Below are 27465 nucleotides of genomic sequence, written 5' to 3'. Positions count from 1 at the left end.
TGGTCTTGACTCTGTGTTCACGGTGTGTAGAGTATCAGAAGCACACAGCGGGACATCAGTTTTAAGTGCTTTAAAGAGCAGGCCTCACTGTGACCTCTGCACACCCACAGCTTTCATCTCATTGACTGTGAGGGTCTGGTGAAGAGGGGCTTCTGCAGGGTCAGAGGGCGCACCTTTAACACTGCTGACCTGAGCATGAAACCCACCATGACATGAAACACACACACACACACACACACACACACACACACACACACACACACACACACACACACACACACACATATATACACAGGTGTGTGAAGATACTGGTACATGCCAACTCAGCATTACTAAATAGGCACTTCCTCTGAGCAGATTAATCCTTTGCTCAAATAAAAAAAATCCTCACAGGACACAGAAGAGAGATCAAGCATGACCCTCTGAGGTATTCAAACTGAAAGACACTTATTAATATGGAAAATACAGGGAGCCTGTTTTCATAGAAATCACTTTTTCTAATCTCAGCTATATGGTTAAGGAGGTTTTCTTAAAAATGTCATCATAATTGATGAACCGTCAGATCTTTCTTCAGTCGTGCAATAAAATATTGGCATGGTTAATGTTAAATTTCAAAAACCATACAGCAAGAGCCTAAAATAACTTTATTTTAAATGTATATTTAAAAAAAAATTATTTAATTTAAAATTAATTTAATTTAAGTATTTTCAAATAATACATTCAAAATAAATTAGAAAAGTCTCATTGGAATTCTTACTATTTTTATTGTTTTTATTATTATTATTATTATTATTATTATTATTATTATTATTATTATTATTATTATTATTATTATTATTATTATTATTATTATGGCGTCACTGTGGCGCAGTGGGTAGCACAATCGCCTCACAGCAAGAAGGTCGTTGTTTTGAGCCTCAGCTGGGTCAGTTGGCATTTCTGTGTGGAGCATGTTCTCCCCTCGTTCGTTCGCGTGAGTTTCCTCCGGGTGCTCCAGTTTCCCCCACAGTCCAAAGACATGCGGTACAGGTGAATTGGGTAGGCTAAATTGTTCGTAGTGTATGAGTGTGAATGAGTGTGTATGGATGTTTCCCAGAGATGGGTTGCAGCTGGAAGGGCATCCGCTGCGTAAAACATGTGCTGGATAATTTGGTGGTTCATTCCGAACCCAGATTAATAAAAGAGACTAAGAATGAATAATTGAGATGTACAAAAGGGCCTCACAGCAAGAAGGTCGCTGGTTTGAGCCTCTGCTGGGTCAGTTGGCCTTTCTGTGTGGAGTTTGCATGTTTCCTCCTGGTGCTCCGGTTTTCTGGTTATCCCACAGTCCAAAGACATGCGGTAAAGTGAATTTAATAAGCTAAATTGGCTGTAGTGTATGTGTGTGAAAGAGTGTGTATGAGTGTTTCCAAGTGTTGGGTTGCTTAAAACATATGCTGGATAAGTTGGCGGTTTATTCCACTGTGGCGACCCCTGATTAATAAAGGGACTAAGCCGAAAAGAGAAAATTAATGAATGAATTATTATTGTTGTTGTTATTGTTGTTGTTGTTATTCAAACTAAGCATCAGTTGTAAACTGTATTTTCATTATTAAAATGAATGAATGAACGAACGAACGAACGAACGAACGAACGAACGAACGAACGAACGAACGAACGAACGAACGAACGAACGAATGAATGAATGATATGAGAAAGGCATTAAATTATTATTACTACTATGTGAACTAATTTCGAGAGGAGTATGTGATATGAATGATCACGGCTGGTCTTCTATCCCTAATCATTATCAAGCAAATCTGATTAATCCAAAATCACAATAAATATCCTGTCTAGCACTACTCCCTTATCTTTAAATATTTTCTTTAAAAATATCCCTTAAATATTTTTTAACAATTCCCCCATTTACCCCATCTCCCCATTATCTCCTTTACCAAGGGGAGCTCTCGAGAACTACCTGATCCCTTACCCCCTTACATGTTCATCGACCAGGCGAGAGCCCTGGTCTCAATTATCTTCGAGCTCAGTGTTCTTTCCTGGCAATATCTTAGTATGAACTCTTAAAAAATATACATTGATTGTCATTCATTCGTTCATTCATTGACCCGTCAGTAAACTATATTTGCAATAAATAAATAAATAAATAGGGGGAACACATCTAACTGAATTTATTATTAGTAGTAGTAGTATTTTTGTTATTATTGTTATTAAAAAATAAGCATCAATACATGCATTTATTTTATTTTATTTAATAAAATAGACATCAGTTTAAAAAATGCCTATTTTAGAAGAAAAGAGCACTACTGTATATGCAAAAAGAAATGGTCAAGGTCGCTTGATTGTAAATAGATGATACATTCACACTTCCCTGTCTTCACTTCCCTTAATGAAAGTCTAAAAAGATATGCTGTGTGAAAAGATACCTCACATTTAAAAATCTAAGACGCAGAGTGATTTTTTTAATGTGTGCAATGAAAGATAATAATACTGTATTGCAGGTTAGCTTGCTCATTTTCCTCAAGAGCATAATTTATTAATTTTCATAAGCCATATTAACAAGAAACTAATACCTTAAAAGCTGTAAATCCCATTATATGAACATTTGTTGGCTTTGAGAAACTTTGAGTGAATCTTTCAGCTATGTTAAATGATGAAACTCGCAACCATAGCTGCCTAAAGATGCTTTTGGGAAACACACCCCAAAACTGTAATGTCTTTATGTGAAACAACATTGCCAGAATCCAAATGCAGTCCATATGCTGTTGCACAGAGCAACTGAGGGAAAAAAGACAGATTCCCTCCATTAATGCAAACATACAAAACATATTTACAAATTAGCCCGCCTGGATCAACAGTATTTTATTTTCATTTTCCGCATTGACTTAAAGTGCAACGACACCAAATAATGCCAAATTTCTGTTGCCTGACCCAGAAAATATGCTCTATTCAAACATACCATCTGAACGTTTTATTATGTAGAATACAAATTACAGCTCAGCACGGTCCCAAATTGAACCAGGGGGAGATTAATAACCTCAAACACTGCTGACGGGCAGAACAAACAGGCGGGCTGTCAGAAAGAAAGCAGATTCTTCTCTTTAGCGCTGTCTCAGCACCACCATCTCTCTCGGTTTCTTTCAGCACCAGCCATTAGCAGTGTGTGAGTATGAATGAAGGCCATTTCATAAACGGGCACCAGAGAGGAAAGTGTTGCTGGCAGGCGCAGGAGTGCAGACAATCGATGCCTTTGCCTTCATCTTCAGTCCTTTATCTCTGTGATCAGGGCAACCGCGACCTAGCACTTATTGAACTCGCAACTTCAATTTCAGAAGAAAAAATAAATGTTTGAAAAGCCTTGCTCACAGGACACCTAGCATACATTTGCATCGCTCTGAATCGGGATAACAAATTTCATCTGACACTTCAAAGTTTGACTTATTGGAAGTCTCATGAAAGGTCTAAAGTTGGATTTATTGTGTACAGTATTGGTGAAAAATGTGATATTTAAAACATGTTAATTAGGAGTATCACATTATACTCTAGCAGACAGTATTGCCAATAACCTTGATATGTGCTGTAAATGATGAATAAAGGGAAAGTTCAACCTGAAATGAAAAATCTGTAATTAATTACCCCCCTCATGTCAAAATTAACTCCTGAGACCTTTGATTTGAAAATAAAATATTTAATATTCATCATCCTAACGCAACAAGAGTTGCGAGACATTCACAAATATGACCCTGAACTGACACCAAGGAGGAAAAACTGTTCTATAAAATCTTCTCTTTTTTTCAGCTTCGTAAAATTATAATTAAACAACTGACGACAATTTTTTGAAGATGTTTCTGCTGCTCACTTATGAGGGGCAGTTCTTTTTATTTCCCAAAAATAGCAAAGATGCAGGCTGAGTGTCATAGGTACAGCTCTGCTAACATACATCCATATCACAGCTAGTAACAAAATGTTTAGGGAATTTTTCAGTGCATTTTGAAAATTGCTCACATATACATTTATTCAGGATTACAATACCAAATGTGGTTAAACAAGATCAATAAATCCACAGAGTTTGTCAGTATTAACACATCTCAGAATTAACCAGCAGTAACCATACATTCATTCATTTTCCTTCAGCTTTCCTTTATTTATCAGGGTAACTTATCCAGGATATGTTTTTACACGGCGGATGCCCTTCCAGCTGTAACCTAGCACTGAGAAACACCCATACACACTCATTCACACACATACACTATGGCCAATTTAGTCCAATCAATTCACCTGTACCACATGTATTTGGACTGTGGGCGAAACCGGAGCACCCGGAGGAAACCCACGTGAACACGGGGAGAACATGCAAACTCCACACAGAAATGCCAACTGACCCAGCCAGGACTTGAAGTATTGACCTTCTTGCTGTGAGGTGACAGTTTTGAACACTGAGCCACCGAGTCGCCCCAGCAGTAACCAAATAATGTTAAAGCAAAGACACTAAATTACACTGTATACAATTAGCCTATACAGCAGAGTTCTATAAACTGTAGTGAACTATAGTGAGTTTAAACTAATGAGTGTTGTGATTTATTTACTTTATTAAATTACAGCTACAATAATTCTGTAGTGCAAAATCAGATACAGTGACAGACAGCCCTAATCAGATTCAATCAGGACAGCATTTGTTTACATCTAATTTATGACGCACAAAACAAGACTCCAGACAGTCAAATGACCATGCTAAAGTTGATTCAGACAGCCCCATCTTGTCATGTTGTATCACTTCCTCATTCAGAGAACTGAATTTATCTCCGCCTTACTGTATTCTCAAATGACTATAAACACAACTCCAACTTCCCTAAAATGAGCCCAGCTACAGTACAGCGTAACTCAGCGGCAGAGTTTGAGCTTGATTCTGCACTAAAAACATGCTGTCGTTACGGTTTGTCGTATCAATGTGATGCTGCCGCTGACAGGATTAAACAGCTCTTCCTGTTGTACTTTCTAAATGTGGTGTCTTTGATCTTCAGAGGTGTGTAATGGGAATCTGAAGAGCATCCTGGGTCTGTTCTTCATCCTGTCCCGCTACAAGCAGCAGCAGCAGCACCAGCAGCAGTACCTGCAGTCTCTGGTGGAGCTCCAGCAGCACGTCACACATCAGACCACAGGGGCGGCACAACTGAGCCAGCACAAAACACAAGACATGCAGTCCAGGTAGGACACCTGTTGTGTTGCTTCTTTATTTGAGTCCTGCACATTTAGTCACTAAACGTAGTGGCACTCCTGGTGCAGTCTATGACAGTAAATCTATTAACAGTCCAAGACTATATATAAAGTAAATATTATATTATGTAAGTTTCACAAGCTATGTATTCCAGACCTTACACTCAAATTTGTTTGCTGTTCTTTCAGACTACTTCTTAAAATGAGCTTAAACAACATAGTTCTTAAGTTTTTTTAGACAACTTAATTGTTTTATGTTCAATCCACTTAAAATTAATAATTTAACTTAAATCCTTCATGTTGTCCCAACACAAAACGATTGTGTGGAACCCACCATTTATTTTACAGTGAATTGTTGCACACTGAAAAAAAATATGTTCTGTTTTAAATTAGGAATTACACTCCAAAAAATATATATATATTTTTTGCTTGTTCAAACTACTTATTTAAAATGAGCTGAAACAACACAATTCTTGAGATTTCATTGGGACAGCTTAATTTTTTTAATGTTCAATCCAGGTAAATTTGTTAAAAGTGTTAAGATAACTTGTGTGCAACCCTGCATTTTTTACAGTGTATGAATTGCCTTTGTATAACTATACATTTCAAAATGGTTTACTAAATGTCCATTGCCAATATACAAAAAAGCTTATAATTCATGAAATAATACCCTGATCCTTATGAAATTTGGCATGCACTTTGAACATGAGATTGTAGTTCTGTAGTTCTGCCCATAGGTGGTGGTATAACAATTAAAAATGTGTCTAGTGCTATTTTTCTATAGCGTTTCTGTTTTTCGGGTGTACTAGAACATTCTTTTGTGCTTGATGGTGTTTAATAATTTTATTTATTTATTTATTTTACATAATTTACAATGTAACAAAACATTTTCCCCAGTCTGACACAAACTGCTTTGCTTGTTCTGATGAAGACCCACCTTTCGAAAAAAAAATAAATAAATAAAGTGTTGTGATTGGTTAGCTGTCTTATTGCATTGTGATTGGTGAACAGCTTAGACTGCGTTTCAGTACTGTAATGGCCTTCCCCCAAGCAGCCACGCAGAGATTCTTACAGCTAAATATTAGCCAGAGAAAGATGAGTGGATTTCTTGTCAAAAATCAAAACATTTCACATACATTTCACCCTGGAAAAAATCTTCAGCAGCTAAATGGCGCAATCCCAGAGAACTATTACAAACGTTATACTTTTTTGCTCCAGCTGAACTCTTTCTTCAGGAGCTTCAGGGAGTTGTCTGTTATCTGTTATCATTGTCAGTTATCAGTGTTTTTAATGATATAAGGTTTGACTAAACGTATGTTCAAGCAAAACAAAACAATACTCGCGAGTGTTTATGGAGATGGCAATTATTTTATACATCTGATGATATGTGTTACAACAGACAGACAATGTTTATAAAGCTAGAAAGTTTACTTTAATCCTCTCCCAGTTAAACAGACACTTATTTGGACACTTACATACAATAGGCCAGATTTTGGCCAATTCACTGACTTCAGAAAAATCCTGGAAAACAACACTTGTAGTCCATTGAGCCTTTTGTTGTAGTTCTTGAATATATATTATATATATTGTAGTTCTTACTTTTATATATATATATATATATATATATATATATATATATATATATATATATATATATATATATATATATATATATATATATATATATATATATATTTTAGTTTTTTTTTTTTTCCAAAACTAAATATGTGCCTTTGGAGTTTTTAAGATGTTTATTTTTTTTTATGCCAAACATGCACTGCATACCTACTAACACATTCAAAAAATGAAATGCATAACAGTATCTAGTATACTCAACTCAAACCTTTTTTATTTATAAAGCTCTTTCAAGACCCTGACTGGATTTAAAGTGTACATGGACATGAAACGTCGCCTGTGTACATAGAACTTTGCCTGTGTTACGGCACCTCGCTGCAATTTTAGTTTCCCTAAACAGGATAATAAAGTTGAGTCTGAGTCTGTCTAAAGTGGTGTATGGACAAAGTTAAAAATATAAATAAATAAAATAAACTAAACAATGATTAAATATTATACTATGTAAAAATTTGGAAATTATTTAATACATTTCTTTTTACTAGTCATTTACAAGTTTTATTAGCCAAGTAATATTATTTATATGATGTAATACAATGGTTACTATCACCTTAAAATGCAAATATAATATAATATAATATAATATAATATAATATAATATAATATAATATAATATAATATAATATAATATAATATAATATAATATAATATAATAATTTTCATAATATAATATATTTATTTAATAATTGATTTATTATAAAACAACATATTATTTATTAACTGTTTTTTTATGTGCAACATAACAATTTCTAACATATAAATAAATGTATACTTTTTAGTGCTGTAACTTTAACTTGTTTAACTTTAACTTACATTATTGGTAACTTAACTACAGTAAGCCAGAATAAGACAGTCGCGTGTGTTTGTGTGTGTTGTTAAAAAAGGAAGGCCATGACTGTGATGTAAATAGAAGAGTAATCTTAGCACCCATGAAGACGAGATGCCACACATGAATGCCATTACACAGCCTGACTCACGTTACCTGCCCCAGAATGCATCTGTGTATGTGTGTTCATGCATTTTTGGATGTGTGCAGTCATTTGACCTATGTTATGAGGACCTACAACCTTCATAAGGTGTAAATTCTGTTTCCTATGCCGCCAATTAGAGGAGGATATAAAGATGATTCAGTAATTCAAATAACAAAATAAACATACTAAACTATTATTATTATTATTATTATTATTATTATTATTATTATTATTATTATTATTAATAATGATTTTTTTGAGGCTTTTGTTTATAAGAAATAGTGATCATCTCAGAATTAAAACAACTATGCCTATGCAATGTCTTTACAATGATAGGTGTACCACCAACATATGTGTGCATGTGAGTGCATTTGTGTGTGTGGCACAATCTAAAAAAAACACGAGCGTGCGTTTTGTAGTGCTGAGTTCTCTGTACTGTCAGCATTCACAAGTGTAGAGAGAGAGAGAAAGACAACAGCTGTCCCTCATTCTTGTCCAGAGCCCATGAGACTCTCTCAACTCTCATCCAGCAGCAACAGGTGTTCACACACACACACACACACACACACACACACACACACATACGCACAGATGACATCAGCGGGCAGAATTGGGCCAGGAGGGCTGTGGATTGGCCTCAGTCCTGCAGGATGTTGTAAAGTCAGTCTCTTCAAATCAAACTATCACACTTCTCTCTCCAGATCCTGACAGTCAGGGAAGAAGGAGGCTATTGTATGGCTTTTAGGAAGTGTTTGTTCAAATCTTTACCCGGTTGATGCTACAGGTGTTAAAATGGGTGCTTGGTCGATTAGTTTTGTGTTAGCATGTGTGTTAGCCACAGGAATCTGGGCTATTAATCAACTCAGCAGCACTGAAAAGCTTAAACAGACTCCTGGGGTTTCTTTAAAATGTGTATCTTATTGGCAAAAATGTAGCACGTACTCGGTGAATAAACGCATTAGGTTTAATTCACATGTGGTGCATAGTTTTGGAAATGAAAGTTGAAGTGGTCACTCTAAATAATGTCAAGTTGCTGGTATTAAATCATTATTTTCTGTTCACTCTCAGAATTACTTCACAACATGACATTCAATTCAAAAAACAGTCAGAAGATTTTTCACTTTTACTTTTACTTACAGCTGGAATAATTTTATTTCTACTGATTTAGTAGAAACTTACTTCTATTGATCAAAAGAAATGTAATATTCATTCATTCATTCATTTTCTTTTCGGCTTAGTCCCTTTATTCATCAGGGGTCACCACAGCGAATGAACTGCCAACTTATCCAGCATATGTTTTTACGCAGCGGATGCCCTTCCAGCTCACTGGGAAACACTCATACACTCTCATACACACACATACACTACAGACAATTTAGCTTATCCAATTCACTTATATTGCATGTTTTTGGACTTGTGGGGGAAACCGGAGCACTCGGAGGAAACCCATGCGAACTCCACACAGAAATGCCAAATGACCCAGTCAAGGCTCGAACCAGCGACCTTCTTGCTGTGAGGTGACAGTGCTAATCACTGTGCCACCGTGACGCCCAAAATATAATATAATATAATATAATATAATATAATATAATATAATATAATATAATATAATATAATATAATATAATATAATATAATATAATATAATATAATATAATATAACATAAATATTTTTTTTAAGTGCACTGACATCTATCTAATTCACCTAAAATTCTGTAATTTACTCTTTCTCCAGTGGTTTCAAACCTTTTTTAGTTTTTAATAAGTTACAAAAGAAGATATTTTGAAGAATGTTAGAAACCAGTAACCACTGATATCCTTGTAAGAAAAACAAATACTTAGGAAGTCAAAGGTACTGGTTTACATTTTTCTAAACATTTTTCAAAATATCTCATTTTCTGTTTTACTAAAGAAAGAAACTCAAACGAGTTTGAGATAAGTGAAGGATGAGTAAATGATGACAGACTTGTCATTTTTGAGTGAATTATATCTTCAACTATAACAACTAGCAAATCATAGTTCCCAGCTGTGACATAAACTAAAGACTACAGTATGAAAAAAAGAAAATCCTGCTATACCTTCTTTTTTCAGTGGAGTAATTTAGAACACATAAGACATTGTTTCTTTTTGCTTTGAAAGAAGAAGCTTACTTTTAACACTTTGACACCCAGTCAGCATGGTATCTGTTTGGTTTTAAGGCTCTAAATACCATAATACAACACTGTCTGAGATCCCTGGGAATGAGGGATGAGCTTTTTTTACACACACTGGCTGCTTTTACCCATAGGCACTGCTCCCATTTACAGTTTTAGAGATCCAGGCTTTCTATAGCCAACACCTGCTGGAGTGCCGGTCAGAAAGAGGGAGAGAGAGAGGGAGAGCTGGACACTGCGGTGCCTTTAGGTCTGGGCAAGATATGGGGGGTGAAGTGTCATCCCTCCCTCTCAGCGCAACATGTCCCGAGTTGAACGGCTGGAATCGGTGGTCTCATGCTCACGATTGCCTGCCCCCAGCTCACGGGACAGGAAGAGCCGGCTGTCCTATGGGAGAAAGTCTGACAGCAATAGGTACAGTAGTGTTAGTGGGGAAACACTGGAACTTTAAATGGAATACACATGGTTGTTGTGTGTGTTTTGAAAGTTTAACAATCATTTATATTAAGTTTTTGGTCTGGGTATTTTTGTTTTTTCTTGGTCCACAGTGTGACATTTTGTATTTAGGTGTTTAGTTCCTTTTTTGGAAGTTCTCGTTCTGCTTTGAAAATGAGATGTTTTTCTGTTGGGGGGTAAGTTTACATTTATTTTATACATTGTTGAGCTTCAAGCAGTTAAGTCTAAAGATGCTTTAAAGGTTTTTACTGGAGGATGATCATTCTTAGCTTGTTGCCTTTTGCGGTGTTGGAAGTCATTCAGTTTTATTTCATTAGAACTTGAGAACTTGTGATGGACGGCTAATGAAGAAAATATATATTATATGGTTGTCTTGAACTCTATTCTAAAAACAATTGTCGTTGAACACATGGAAGTAGAGTTGCTCACCATTGCTAATACATCACTAATCTTAAACTTTTAAGTTAAGTAAAAAAAAAAATGTGAATATTATTTTCATATTGCAAGATTAGACAGGCTAATATTCAGATGAAAAGACTGTGGGAGGATTTACAATCATTACAGTTTCAATTTCAGATTCAGGTTGCGTTTCCTTGCATTTGCCCTTTTGCACTACCCAGGATTTCACATTAAGACAGCGTTTTTCAAAAAACGATTCATGTTTACACACCCACAAAAAAGGGTCTAAAACGATTTTTACGAGTCTAGTATTTGGAGCTATCACCTTGTTAGTAAACAGAATGAAAATGAGTTATTGTTGCCAGCTTGGTGCTGGTGTGTATGTGGAATTTGCAGTGTGTGTAAGATGTGTCTCCACTTTTTGTTGTAAGGTGAAAAAAATCTTTGTAGATGAAGTGTTAGGAAACCTTTGAGCAACACTACATACACATATTTTTGTTGTGTGTCTGTTCATTCTAGACTTTAATCTTCTCTCCCCTAAACATGTACCATGCATGTGCACGATGTCATCATTTTCAGATACTCTTGTTTTCAGGCGTTTGCACGGTCACATCAGCATTTCAAAAGCATCCACTTTGTTTTCAGATTTATGCATTTTCAGTTCTTGTCATAAATGAACAAGCAAATGCATAAACATTTCCTGTTTTTGGCTTATTTTTAGCCCTACCAGTTTAAAATGTTTTGAATAGTGACCTTAGCTGATTGTTTCTCTGTGTGAAGTGTGTCTGAATGGCCCGTAGCAACAGATTATTTATTTTTGAGGTTGTCAGACTCACCACTGTCATACTTCATGCTGCTAGTCATTTTTAGAAGTGAGGAGAAAAGAAAGAAAATAAGTTGTAGAGCATAGAGTGTTTTTTCAGCCATCCTGTCCCAGTCGAGTTCATCTTTGAGCTGGAGGAGAAACGACGGGCCTCATTAATCATGTGGACATGATCACGTTCTCATGAGAGCGAGTGAACGAGAGAGTGAAAGGCAGTGTATGTGTCTCGCTGGAGCTGTCTTTGGCTACAATGCTTGTTAACCTGCTGTCTTGCCACCCTTTTTACTGTCTTCCTCTCCTTCTGTTGGGTCTGCTGAAGTCTTTGTTGCTCCTCGGGGTTTCACTTGAGGGAGTCTGTAATTTTAAGCCAGCTCCTTGTCACGCACTCGCCCTAGAAGCTCGTTAAAGTGAAGCGTTCATGGTGGTCATAATGATGTCCTTCTGCCCAACACACCCACCGTCTAAATCACTATGGCCAACTTTTAAAAGGGTGAAACAAAGTAGATTTTTGTCACCTTAAAATTGCAACTACATAAACTCAGCCTGTTTGAATAAGATGGATGCTTGTTTTACATTAAAGGGACAGTTCACATCAAAAATTAAAATTCCTTTGGTATTTACTCACCCTCAACTTGTATCAAACTTGTTTGTGTTTCTTCTGTTGAAATCAAAACAAGATATACTGAAGAATGCTGGAAAAAAAAAACACTTATTGACATCTATAGTTGGAGCTTGAATTCATTAGGTGTTTTTCCCCCCTACATTCTTCAGAATATCGTCCTTTGTGTTTAAGAGAAGAAAGAAATGCAAACATGTTTGGAAAAATTGTACCTGTAGGTTGAGTAAATGATTTTTCATTTTTGGAAGAACTGTACAATAATCAATGCAATTGAGTGCAATAGCTGACTTCCTGAAATAAAACTAAGTTGTATCTTTAGTGAAACCATTTAATAGGTATTAAAAGACAGACCTGTTGTGAGCTCTAAGGTTAATTAAATAATTGTTTTGTTGAACTCTTGTGTTCACATTAATTCAGCTTAAGTCCTAATAGTAGTATTTGGGCCAAAATGATTCATGATGCTGTAGAGCAGGGGTGCCCAATCCTGTTCCTGGAAATCTCCTGCAGAATTCAGCTCCAGGCCTGATCTAAAACAACTAAACCAACTAAGTAGGATCCAAATAAGCTCTTGGTAATTAAAGGAAGATGCGTTTGATCAACATTGCAGCAGGAAGGTAGATCTCCATGAACAAGATTGATCTCTGCTGTAGAGAATATTCCACTAATCGGAGAATTGCAACTCGGAGAAAACATATGTTTAGCTCATCTCACTCCCATGAAGCATCATGAATGATGAAATCAAGTAGGTCTGACTGCTCTGTATATTTTACAATATTGATATATTTTCTTTCTATAGACAAAACTGACAGTATTAAATGAAGAGTTTTATATTACGCTTTCAGTCTTTTCAAAACTTTTATTTTTTATACTGTTTTCAGATATCACATTGCTTTAATAAAAAATATGTACAGTTGAAGTTAGAATTATTAGCCCCCCTGAATTATTAGCCCCCCATTTATTTTTCCCCCTATTTCTGTTTGACGGAGAGAATAATTTTTTAAACTCATTTGTAAACATATTAGTTTTAATAACTCATTTCTAATAACTGATTTATTTTATCTTTGTCATGATGACAGTAAATAATATTTTACTAGATCTTTTTTAAGACACTTCTATACAGCTTAAAGTGACATTTAAAGGCTTAACTAGGTTAATTACCTTAACTAGGCGGGTTAAGGTAATTAGGCAAGTTATTGTATAACGATGGTTTGTTCTGTAGACTTTTAAAAAAATAAATAGCTTAAAGGGGCTAATAATTTTGACCTTAAAATGGTATTTAAAAATTTTAAAACTGCTTTTATTCTAGCTGAAATAAAACAAATAAGACGAAAAAATAAGAAAGAAGAAAAAATATTGCTCTGTTAAACATAATTTGGGAAATATTCAAGAAAAGAAAAAAAATTAAAAGGGGGGCTAATTATTCTGACAACTGTTTATGTTTATGCCATTCATTCATTCATTCATTTTCCATCTGTTTAGTTCCTTATCAGGGGTTGCCACAGTGGAATGAACCGGCAACTATTTCAGCATATTTTTTACGCAGCGGATGCCCTTTCAGCCACAACCCAGTACTGGGAAACAGTACTTGTAAACACACAGAAATGCTAACTGGTCCAGCCGGGACTCGAACAAGCAACCTTTTTGCAGTGATGTGACAGGGATAACCACTGAGCCACCGTGTCGCGCTATATGTTTTCATAAAAAATACATAAAAATATGTATCTGTAAAACACTGATACATTCAAATTAAATTAAACTGAAATTAATTGGATTCAGCTCCAATTAAAAAATTACACTGAAGCACAGTGTGGAACAGAATACTAAAACAATGTGAAACAGAATACTGAAACAATATTGACTGTGGGTAGGGTTAACTAGAGCACCAATGAAATGTAAAACAAATGACAGAACACTTGTGTTGTATGTTACAGTGATCATTAAAGGCTCCTACTGTAGATGATGTTCTGTCAAGTAGAATATTACATTTCATAATAGGAAAAAAACTGTACCGAGGTAATGTTAAGATTCCTATTGAGCCTACATAATTATAACTACAACGTAACTAATGATTTACAGACAAATGATGGGATGTGCACTGTTACAGGTTTTCTTACTCTCTAATTTGGTCATTCATAATTTTAATTTCTCCAGTATTGTGTAGATAGTTGATCAGTGTGATTACTAACTCACAGACCTGGTTTTGATGCCGAAAAGCCATTTCTAGCATGGTAGATGGTGCTGTTTAGGTGGAGCTATTCCTACTGGAACTGTTGACAATTGTAAAATGGATCTTCCCACTTTCTCATTCTCTCATCCTTTAACTTTCATCAAGTGCCATCGATCCATAGTTATTTTTGTTCTATCACAGCTCTAACAAACCTACTAAACTGCAAATCTTTTCAAGGCACATTTACTGCTTAGACACGGCAAATCCAAACATATACAAACACAAAAACACACCCAGAACTAACAAAGCCAGTGTCAATCAGGTGTGTGGAGAGAGAGAGAGAGAGATTTGAGATCTACAGTATACACCCAACTGTTCTCTTTTCTAGAGCTTTGGCCTCAGGTGTTTGTGTTTGTTTTCGTGTGTGTTTGTGTGTGTGTGTTGCAAGTACAAGTTCTACTGGCAGGGCCTCCATCCATCATAAATTCGCTCTGACAATTGAACTCATTCATCCTAGCCTCTGGCAAGGGTCTTCGCTGTCCTTACAGAGATCAGCTCAGAAAACTCTACAGTACTGTTACCTTAACAGTTATAAAACATGCTTGGATGAACTCTATAATATTTGTACACTCTTTGTAAATCAAGTATTCAAAGGAGGGTTTTTTTCTGGTTTTCTAAAAAACAGTGAACAGTTCTTAAAATATTTTTTTTTCTTAGTGTGAAGAACATTTTAATAATATGAGGGACTTTTATTTACTCTAAAGAAATGTGTGTTCAGTGAAAAGGATACACCACATACCTGTATGCTATCTGCATGGTTGCACTGTTAATAAGTACCAAGTGCATGTGTCTTATGCGTAACCACAACGTGCATGTTTATTCATACTGTATAACTAGCTCCTTCTTTAGGCAAAAGTAGTCAAAAGCACTGGTCATGTATTTAATAAAATGCAATGTTACCTTTTTGAATAAGAAAATATTTTATTTGATAAGATCACAAGAATAATGCTAAATGTGCTTGTTTCAAGTATCAAAAATTTGATCTGGATACCACCTCCACCTCATTTTGAGTAAAAAAACATACAAATATATTCTTGGCTAAATAATTGTTTGACTTCAATATTTTAGAATAATGACAAAATGTATGAATATTCTGTAACCTTGTAAATGTTTTACTTTTGAAGGCCTGTAGGTTTAAAAAAAAATTCAAAAAGTGATTTATATTTATTTCTATAAACACACTATAATAAATATCTGTTAGTTAACAGTTTCTGTTTTTTGATTCACAAGTGTTTTCCATTTATTTATAGATGTGAATTGCATTTCAGGACCTTGATCTTTGCTCTGTTGACTTTTAACATTGAAAATTCAGCTGTACAGTTTAGCAAAGTGACTTTTATTGACAATTTAGTAGTTTGAAATAATATAATGTATAAGGAATGATATAGAGAGAAATAAGTCTGAAAAATAACAGAAAATGTACTGGCTGTGACAGTGTACATTAATTAGCATTGCAGCAAATGCACCAGAATTAGCCAGAAGGCCATTTTCATCTGTTGTCTCTGGACAGATGTTAAAATTCTCACCCAAAAAAATACAAAAATTATACAATCAATTAAGCATAGTTAAAAAGCACTACAATAGAAATAGTTAAGTAGATATTAATAAAACATGTACATGTACAAAATAAACTAAAATCACCAACAATAATATAGCATTATAATATAATATAATATAATATAATATAATATAATATAATATAATATAATATAATATAATATAATATAATATGATATAATATAATATAATATAATATAATATAATATAATATAATATAATATAATATAATATAATATAATATAATATAATATAACAATAATATATTTGTAGCGTAATTTACACCAACCCAGACAATAGATCACTTTAAACTATTAAAAATTTTCATAAAAGTCACTTTTTCAAACTTTTCAAAGTTAATAGTGGTTGGAAGAAAGATCAAGGTCCCATAATGCAATTTATAAGCATAAATAAATAAGGGGAATACGAAAAACTTCAGTAGCACTTCATTTTGATGGTTCATTAGAGTATTAGTAGACTGTCTGCTTAATATCTGTTGATACTGCTCCTTCAGCAGACATTTAACTACAATAAGAAACTTTGCAAGCCCAACCTAACAGTCTACTTATAATCTTCTAATTTACAGATTTTTTTTTAAAGTTTCGTATATATAGACGTCAAGTAATGTGGTGGTGTGTGTTTGTGTGACCAAATGTATAAATCAGTCTGTTTCACTTATATATTGTGACTAGACCTACAGGAATATCTTCTCTGTCATGTGGGATTTTGGTATTTGAATTATACAGTACCTGTTATAGAGATCAATTTTAACTGATCAGTGATTCACTCATGTTGAGCTTAACATTCTTACTGTATTCACACAATTGAAGCTACAGGTTTATGGAGAGCATGCATTGACTTCAAACTTGTTTAGATCTATATTATACGACTCTAGAGCAGTAGGAGGATTGGTGGAATTGCACATATTTGTGGTCAGAGACGAGTGCCATGTCATGTGAATCTGAGTAGGCGCACACAGAGACCATGCTGTTAGTGTTTGCATGTGTTCACCCAGCCCTGATTGTGCTTCGCTAAGTGCCGCCCTTATTGCATTAGGCAGAAAGATGCCACAGTTTGAAAAAAATTCAATCCAATCATTAACCTCATTCCTCTCTCTCTCTCTCCCTCCCTCTTTTTCTCTGTCGAATCTCTCCCACTACCTCTTTACAGTCTCACCGCACGATATACAAGTCCACCAGGTCACAGTGGAATAGCAGCCCCTCAGAAGAAAAACACAAGGTAGAGTTTTTAACTGTATCTGCCTGCTCTCGCTCTCTTCTGACACCAGAGACTCACCTCAGGAAAGCCGACCGGCTGATGTTCAAAGCTGTAGGAACAAATCTGGCTGATGGAGGTGGTGTAGGATATATAAACGCAGGCGGATGGTGACTCTTTTCACATTTCAGAAACCGTTTTCTAAGAATTTGGAGCTTGGTGTCGAAAGTCATATATCTTGAATGCAGTTTATTTGTGACTGGAGGTTTTTGCCATTTCAAGCAGTTGTCGGGCCCTGAAAGCATTTGCTGGTGGGAAGCTGTGTGCTGGCGAACTATGTGAGATATGTGACAGACACTGTGTGTGATATAGTGCTCCTCCATTCACAGCCTGATGGGTTTGAGTTCGACTGATGGCATTATTTCCTCAAAGAGAACATGTGCCTGTGGGGAGAGGGGTAGGAATGGAGATGCTGCAGTTTTTTTCTTCCTTTGACGTACTGTATCTGAAATCTGGTAAAGTTTTCAGAGTACTGATATGTAAATGTTAGTAGTATTTTTTTTAGACAGTACTCATTATAAATCTTGATGTACTGTATAATGTTATTGGACTATTGTATGCAGCATAGTGGTGTTGAGGGCTGTCAGCACATGGTGGTATCAGTGGGATGCAGGTGTGACTAGCTTTTTAGGAACCACGTCAGACAAAGTTTCTACAGAAAATATAGAAATCTCATATCAAATATCTTCAAAGAGAAAGCCTATAAAAACATTGAATAGTAAAAGGATTTTTTACATGCTTGCTTGCGGACTTCCAAGATTTTTATAAGATTATACCACTATACATGACCATTTAATTTGGGGATTGTATTTTTTTAACACAATTACGTAATTTTGTTCAGCAAAGACTTATTTAAAGTAAACCTAAAGACTATTATAATGTTCTAAAATAAATTATATTATAAAATAAATTATATTATATTATATTATATTATATTATATTATATTATATTATATTATATTATATTATATTATATTATATTATATTATATTATATTATATTATATTATATTATATTATATTATATTAAAGAATGATATGTGTATTCGTTTCCAGAAACAGCGATAGAAATGTAAAACAAAAAAAATCAACAGCAATAATAAGACATGATAATTAAACGGCAAATTAGTAAGTTTAAGAATTGTATGCGATAATCTCATAGCATACTATGTTGAGCCGTATTGTGGCTCCAATACCGTGTACCAAACCAAACTGTGGAATTGATGTATTCTTATATCCCAAAGAAATAAATGAATTTTATGCACATTTTTATTTATAGTTATATAGTATTGAATAAAAAGCCTGGAAGCTCCTTTAATTATTAATAAAACATAACAAAGCATTTTGAAATGAGTGTTTATCTGATTACATTAAATTTAAATAACATTTGAGTTAACTGATCATTTTAGGAACAAATGATTATGTAGTAATTTGGGTTGCAGGGAAAATTTATTAAACATGATACAGTATTTATAGCAGGATATAATAATATCCTAAAACTTTCAGTTAAATCTTCAATAGGAAAGACAGTATTAAAATTCAATGGGGATGGCAAAAGTGGTCTTATTTGATCCTTAAACATTCCGCTCTAAATTTTAATAGGCATAATTTGAAAGATTTTGATCTTTCATGAGGCCTTTTTCTTAATGTATTCAGGACATATTGGATAAGATGTGACGTGTCATTAAAATTCAGCGATTATGCCGCAGTGGAGATGTTTCACAGCTGAACCCCATCAACCTCCATTGACATTTTAATTATTAACCTAAAATAAACATGAGCAGATCCAGAGACCTGGTCCTCCAGCTGACCACCACATCTTCTGTTTTCAATTACAGATCTTAGAGCAGAGAATGACATTGCTTTGCCACTATAGCATCAAAACAGCAAAAATCTTATATACAGAGCTCAACATATATGAGTACACCCCTCACGAATCTCTCATTTAAATGAATATTTTCTATAGAAAGCTTTACAATATTATATTTGTGCATATACATTAGATTAGTCAGTACTAAAGCCTAATCTAGAGATTATCTAACAAAATAACTTATAACGATCCAAAACTAGTACACCCAAATTTTATGTTACAGAAAAAAATTAAATAAAACGTTATAAAAAGAGCAAAATTCAAGAAAAACTAAAAAATTTGAAAATTTTATGGAAATTTTGTAATTTTTTTTCCAATATTTTGCATGAATTAAATTTTTTTTATCTTTCTTAAATATTGTGTCTTTGTCTTTTTCTAAAGATATTTGGTGGCTAAAATTATATTTTAATAAATATATCTGTTTAATAAATCTGTTTTGTTTATATGCACAAAAATATATTACCTATATTCACTGAGAAATAGATAAAAATATTTATTTTCAAATTGAGCTGTACTCATTTATGTTAAGCACTGTGTGTATATGTATTGGTATTCTGGCACAAGCATTATGATTATGTTAGCACTCGTACAGATGTTGACTTTGTGTGTTCAACTGCATTTTTATGCATGTAAAGTGTGAATATCTAAATCTGTAATTAAAGAGCAAATAATTTTGTTTATTTATGTATATGCAACAAGACATATAGATGATTATAGCTAATGTTGAGCATTAAAAAATGTGATATTGACATTTAACCTGTTGATATTATCCATTGAATCTTTGCTATTTTTACAACCAGATACTGTGGACTCTTTTAATTCTCATAGATCTCTTACTGTGATGATTTTTGGTGCATTTAGAGACTATAGTGGATGTAGCATTTAAGTATTACATATCTTGGCCAAAAATGAGCATTTCCAATAGGTTTTCTTGCATTTGCCCAAATAAACATACTGGCTGAGCCAGTGTGTTGTTGCTGAAACAGCAGTTCTTTGAAAGTGCCTCAGATTTCCTTTGGTAATCAACCTATAAATGTCATTTTATTTTGTATATTATGTTAGAGAATAATAAAGTGTTTTAGCACACAGCGCATCCTTAATTTAAATCTATTTCAGCAAAGCTCTCTGTCTTTCGATGCCTGGTTAGCAATACATTTATCCTCCACAGGCGTATTTGTGTTTGTGTATGTATATATGATACATATTTATGCAAATTACAGTCTAAGGAACATTTCAAGACCGAATTAGAAAACCAAATATCTTATTAATGCTGATGTCAGACATTGCCTGCATCTTAAAACCAGGCCAAACTGAACTGATCTGTTTTCTTTGCAAACTCTGCTAAGGGAAAATCTGCTGAATTTAGCAGATTTCAACATGATAGAAATTGTGTTACGTGCAGCTCAGAGTACTATCACCAGCTAATGGCTCAAAGCTTGATAAAATTAGTTTGAATATTTAATAAACAAACACACAAGGGCCACTGGGAAACTCTCTATGGACTCATGCGGATTCCTTGTGGACCCGTTAAAATGAAACCGTCTAAAATTATTTCGTTTAGACACTGTCCTCAATGCCGCCTCTTAAGTCTGCCCCAATTTTCTCAGAAATAACCTGTGTGAGAAATACCATCAGATAACCTTTTTCAGAGCCACTTTTTTCCATGCTTGCATATTATCATAGCTGGTGATGGTGGCCTGTGTAACAGGTTAATGGACAAAGGCAGAAGTGGCTGATGGGAAATGAGCGAGTGATGAAGCAGTGTCATTAGAGGCTTGATGAGACATGCACCTGAACTGCCTGAATCATCCTTCTCCAATCCATCATTTCTGGGAAAGCTATTTGCTCTGATTCTTTGTAATAAGATGTTTCAAAATATATTTGATCAGTGATGAGAAGCGCAAATGATGATGGGACTTTCAGATGGCTTTTAAAATGCTTATAAGCTAAACGTAATAGGTCTTTATTAGGTCATCAGTTTTGATCATTCATCTATTACCATAATCGGATTTGAGTAAGGTGAAACAGCTCTTTTTGCTGAGAAATTGAATCAACTGTTTAAACTGTAAAATCCTGCTAGTTTGTTCCCATGGAACATGTTTATGAGCTGCTCTTAGGCCAATATATCACAAGGTCATGTATCCAAATTAAAAAACGAGGACTCTTGAGTCATTAACAAGCTTTGTGCTAGAGTAAATCATCGATAATGTGGATACAGCACAATGAAAACACACATACATATACAGAGTAGTCTAGTTTTATTGCAATATTTTAGACCAATTAAAAGCTGATTCTTTTGTTGACAAGTTGAAGAATGAGCCGCTTCAAGAGACAGCGTATTAGTCAAATCATTATTCTTAAATGCTATTCATTATTTCAATCTCATACACAGTGAGTGTGTTTTCTGTCAGAGCTCTAATGATGTTGTACAGTTCAAAATCACATTTTGATGTCTTATTTTATGCTTGTAAAGTGATCCTAGCCATTTGATGGATATTTTACTTATCTGGCATTACTTATCTGGCACTTTTAGGTCCATTAAATGACAATTATTGAAATGAAAGGATTATACTAATAGTAACAATGTGGAATAAATGTGTGTATTTGAAACCTTGTGAGAATTAGGCAGTAATGCAATTAAATTTTACCTCATTTAAAACCTTCCAGTCAAACTAATTAGATTATCCTCACAATCACAGAAACAATTACCATATTAAAATACTTGATGTTGGCCAAATGTTGGCTTATTAACCTTAACTTTGTTATTACCATTTGACCAAAGTGTGTGCTTGCATGTATGCGTGAGTAGAATAAAACCACAAACAAGGTGTGTGTGTTAGGACATACACAGATGTTGTTCACACAGCTTCATAAGTGAACTTTAGTTTGACATTAATCAGGACTTTATACTCCAACTTGTTCAATTCCTTTGTGTTTATGAAACCTACATAAAAAGCTGATGCAAAAATAGAGGAATAGATATTCATCAGTTAATAAAAGCTTTGTAACCAGTATCTGGGCTGATCAAGACATTTTTCAAACGATGAGTATCTAGTTCTTTAGTTGACTTTTAAATTGTTCTTTAATTTTTTTTAATTGTATTTTAATATTTTTAATATTTCATTTTATACAGAATCTGTGCATACGTATGCTTCGTCGAGGTATCATGATTAAAACAACTGAAACAACAAAACTTTTAGACTGCATTCACAATATGCAAGAAAATCAAGAGAATGGAACATGTGAAAACATCAACTTTGGGGTTAAGTTTACAGTTAGACAGAAAATAACTAGAGTAGCTTAAAAAAATTGTGGTTTCTAATGGAAAGTGTGTTTTATGTTTGTTTCTATCATAGTTATATGTAATCTAATACAGCTCTTAATCAACTCTTAATTGTGTTGTGTTACAGGTTGCCAGGTCCGTCCAGAGTCCCCGCTGCAGGCAGCGGCAGTAACAGCATAAAGGTTCCTCAAACCTGAACAGAAGGAGCCAGAGCTTCAACAGTATTGACAAGAGCAAACCATTGCAGTATGCTAGTGGCAACGACAGAGGTGAGCATACACAGACTCTTTAAAAGATCTTCAAATCTAAATCACAGTTTCTGCATTAAAGACAGCCACTGTATCCTGTTATCCACTAGATGGTGCCACTATCAAAGGAACAATAGAGCTGTGGGGTTAGGGCAAGATGCTCAGTTTAAAAAAAATGCATTTATTATTACATTTAATAACATTACATTAAAAACCTATAATAAATCAATGAAAAACATAGTTCCCAAAGAAACCCTGGGAAATGAAAGTTTAATGTTGCCCAGTAGTTTCTCTCTGGTGTGTTTTTCACATCTGAAAAGATAATCTGCCATCGGCATTCACTGTCCTCCACCTACAAATTTGGAAATGACATTTATTTTATATTTTTGCTGCTTCCACAAAACCAACCTATTCAGAGTTCACTTCAGATTTCATCTTCCTGTCAGAGCCGAACCATCATTCAAAGCCGACTTCATAAAACCACACGGCTGTTTAGCCAGTAGTGTGTAAATCTCCACAGGCTAGTTGGTTACTCCATAAATCTGCACTAGACCTGATGGAGTGTGTCGATTGAAGTCGGGTTGGGAGTTCAGAGACGTGTGACCTGTATTTCGCCCCTGGTTCACCTCTCACAGCAAGGATCCATGGTGATCGGTGAACAAAACCTGAACAATTTCCCTCACAGACTGTTTGTTTTGGCTGTACTGCCTGGTTAGATTTATACCAGACTTTACTGGTCCTCGTCCGTTGTTAGCACAGATGCTGGTGTTCCCAGACACTGGTTACAGAGAGGGCAAGACGGTGCACACAAAGCCAGACAGAGGGTCTCACATAGCAGACGGAGCTTTGATGAAGCAGAGAGTCCTAATAGGCGACGTCTCTCTTGAAACCCATTGCTGCCTATTTCCATTGGGCCTAACATTAATCAAAACCTTGATTTATAAGACTGGTGTTCTAATACCTCCACAGATGAGAAAAACAAACTCCCATAGGCACTTTTTTTTCCTCATCTTCCCTTTTCCTCTGTCCAAAGCGTCTGCCACACTAGAGGAACTACGGGAGAGGCTGTAGGAAAGGAATAGAGCTCCGTTCCAAACACTAGTGTGCTGCCTACCTGGCATTTTAAGGCATCCGAGGTGCACTGCTGACACAAAAGCTGTTCCTAACAATAGGCAGAAAAAGATGCTGCCTTGTGACATGCCAAATTCTGAAGGTGCAAATGCATTAGTGACATTTCACAAGCCAAAAAATCAGCCATTGTGCATTGTAATAGTGTTGAATTGTAATAGTGTTGAATGCGACATAGAAGTCACATTCAAACCAAGTAACTTTCTGTTAATCATTGTGGCAAATCCACTTTAGCAGAATAAGCCCTGCAAAATCAGCTTGGAGAAATGTTATGTTTTCCAAAAATAATTCCAAGATACCCATTGAAATGATTAGATTTGATCTGAAAAATAAATAAATAAAAATAAATACCCAAACAAAAGTAAAGGGAACAAGCAAACATAGTTGTAGAGATGGTAAAAGCCAGAAATTGTAAAGTATATATATAATATATTCAGTCAGGTTATAAGAAATGTCATCTATAATTTCACATCTCATAGGATAGTGTTCAGGCATCACAGTGGCGCAGTGGTTAGCGCAATCAGCTCACAGCAAGAAAGTCGCTGGTTCGAGCCTTGGCTGCGTAAAACAAATGCTGGAAAAGTTGGAGTTTCATTTTGCTGTGGCAATCCCAGATTAATAAAGGGACTAAGCCGAAAAGAAAATGAATGAATGAATGAAGGATAGTGTTCAATAAGGTAAATTGAAATTTTGTTTGATTTAATTAATGAAAAAATATACAAGACATTATTATAAGAAATAAATAATTAAATTATATTATTCATTCATTCATTTTCTTTTCGGCTTCGTCCCTTTATTAATCTGGGGTCACCACAGCGGAAAGAATCTGCAACCCATCTCTGGGAAACATCCATACACACTCATTCACACTGATACACTACTGACAATTTAGCCAACCCAATTCACTTGTACCGCATGTCTTTGGACTGTGGGGGAAACTGGAGCACCTGGAGGAAACCCACGCGAATGCAGGGAGAACATGCAAACTCCACACAGAAACGCCAACTGACCAGCCGAGGCTCAAACCAGCGACCTTCTTGCTGTAAGGCGACAGCACTACCTACTGCACCACCGTGTCGCCCTATATTATATTATATTATATTATATTATATTATATTATATTATATTATATTATATTATATTATATTATATTATATTATATTATATTATATTATATTTTATTATTCATTTTCTTTTCGGCTTAGTCCCTTTATTAATCCGGGGTTGCCACAGCGTAATGAACCACCAAATTATCCCACACATGTTTTACGCAGCGGATGCCCTTCCAGCCGCAACCCATCTCAAGAAAACAGCCATACACTCACACTCATACACTACGGAAGATTTTGCCTTCCCAATTCACCTATACTAGGTCTTTGGACTGTAGGGGAAACCAAAGCAACCGTAGGAAACCCACGCAAATGCAGGGAGAACGTGCAAACTCCACACAGAATCGCCAACTGACCCAGCCGAGGGTCGAACCAGCGACCTTCTTGCTGTGAGGCGACAGCACTACCTACTGCAGCATTTTGTATCTTCTGTACCATGGTTATTTATACATTTTGTTAGCTTAGCAACATGCTAGCATCAAACTTTGTAACAGTCTATTTTAAATCAAGTCCCATTTTGTTCTTAATACTGACTGCATAAAGTGCTCCAGTTCTGTCTCTTATGGGGTTTTGTGATGGTTAGAAGGCTGTCTTTGTAGCCTGCTATGCAGCTCACTAGGTTTTGGAACAGAGTTAGCGCATATCCTTTGATTTTATGGCAGGCTTGAATACAAATTTCATAATCCGGAGTTTGACCTTTAACTGATTTAATCCTTAACCTCAAATCTGTCAACACCCTTGTTACAGTCACCTTCATATTTCAGCACAACGCCTCACTGTTGACTCAAATCTCACACTGTTTATAAGCCTGGTGCCAAGGTAGTGGGCACAAATACTTGCATGTTAAGTAGTCTTGTATAACAAAGCTAATTTCACCATTCACACTGGCTGCAGGAGTGAATCAGCATATTTGCTAGCATCAGCTCAGTTCAGGAAGCTTACAGAAGCATTATGTACAGTTCCTGCATTACTTTAAAGAAAACTTATTTTATTTAGTACACACACTTAACTCTCTTTAGCTTTATATGGTAGCACCTCTTACACAGATGGTGGAGATCTATCAGAAATAACAAAGAATGATAGCACAAAAGGCTAAATTGCTAATGTGCTCTGTGTTGGATTAAAGATGGGAACTCATTAGTGACATGTTTGCTGTCAGCACACCTATTAATGTATTTGTTTTGTATTGTGTGTGGCGTCCTACCAGACTTTCAAGACAAAGTGGCATTTCCCTTTTTATCATTTAAAGTGGTGTGGAGAATATGGGTAGCTATGGTAACTATGTTTCATTGGTCTGGCATGTGAATGTGTGTGAGAGAAGCTGTTATTTAAGCTGCTGTTATCTCCAAAGACGGGGTTAATTTAGCTGACACATGCACTGAAGCCCAAATCAACACAAACGCTCATTCGAAGTCCAATCACTGTTCCCTCTACAAGATTTTCAATGGATCCAAATGAAGTCTCATCTCCTCCCTTTTTCCTTTGTGTTTAGAATTTTACAACTCGTGTCTTTGATACATCTGGGTGCAAATCAGAGTTAGGAACAGCCTGAGTTGATATGAGATTAAGTAGATTTACTTACATTTTGTTATAAGCAACCAGAGCATTGGTGTATGACATTTTCAGAAACTCATTAAAATGCTATTTCATGTCTTTGGGTGTAATTTGTTGAAGTTCAGTCTGAAAACTTTAGAAACTTTTGGATTTTCCGATTTATATTGTGTGTTTTATTATAATATGTGTTTAAGTAAAAAAATCATAAATATATAATATACTAAATACAGATTTATGTATATACCCTTAAACTTCAAAGCATTTTTGGTCTGGGCACTGAGGTAAACAGTATGAAGCAATAGTAAACTGCCATTACTCGACATTTTATTTTTGTGCAGTGTCATGGTCTAAGGGGATTCATATATGTAGATCCTCAACATGAACATGATGTGTATGTATTCGATTAAGTATGTTTAGATATATTATTTGTGAGCCATGTTGCTTCTCTGTAAAACATCATTACATTTACAAAGAACAAGAGTATGTCTGGCAGCAACAAAGTATTTGAAATCCCTCAAAAATCAATTTAGGAGCCAATTTCTGCCTCAGTGCATTCGAGCATTACTTGGGATTTTCAGTATGCGGTGGGATTTCAAAGTTAAGATTTGAATGAAGCGCTATCTGTCTCATGAGTTTGTGGGGCACTTTGCTTTCCACAATCCCTTTCCTTATATGCTAATACTTGGTTATTGCTGTAGTCGATGTTTTTCTTCCTTGCCAACATAAACGTTGCATTACTTCGTGAGTGTAGTATATCAGTCTAACAGTTGTGTCGAATATGTGGTCTGTTTCAGAGTCGGTGAAGGGCATCCCTCTTGCCAGGCAGCATGAACGGCAGTGGCTCGGTGCCTTCCAGCACCAGCGTGGCAGCAGCTGGCCTCTGCCATCCCCTCTCCCACTGCTGGAAAGACCTGGCGCAGCAAGTCCATGAACATGAAGCACAGTGCCACCT

At 35.2% G+C, this 27465-nt stretch overlaps 1 protein-coding gene across 2 annotated transcripts in view; it reads left to right on the top strand.

The window, feature by feature from the left end:
- nav3 (neuron navigator 3) overlaps positions 1 to 27465 on the top strand; it is a 103024-nt gene extending 75559 nt beyond the window's left edge. The window contains exons 5-8 of one of the 2 annotated variants that reach the window (XM_056455590.1): positions 5019 to 5202; positions 17218 to 17286; positions 22602 to 22743; positions 27308 to 27465. In XM_056455590.1, coding sequence (XP_056311565.1) covers positions 5019 to 5202; positions 17218 to 17286; positions 22602 to 22671 — 323 coding nt within the window. In that variant the 3' untranslated portion in view covers positions 22672 to 22743; positions 27308 to 27465. The remainder of the gene's footprint in view (positions 1 to 5018; positions 5203 to 17217; positions 17287 to 22601; positions 22744 to 27307) is intronic. The other variant, XM_056455591.1, reaches the window with a different exon arrangement.

The sequence above is a fragment of the Danio aesculapii genome, chromosome 4, assembly GCF_903798145.1.
Source record: "Danio aesculapii chromosome 4, fDanAes4.1, whole genome shotgun sequence".
NCBI lineage: Eukaryota > Metazoa > Chordata > Actinopteri > Cypriniformes > Danionidae > Danio > Danio aesculapii.
Note: the sequence above shows the minus strand (reverse complement) of the source record. Positions and strands in the feature narration are given on the sequence as shown.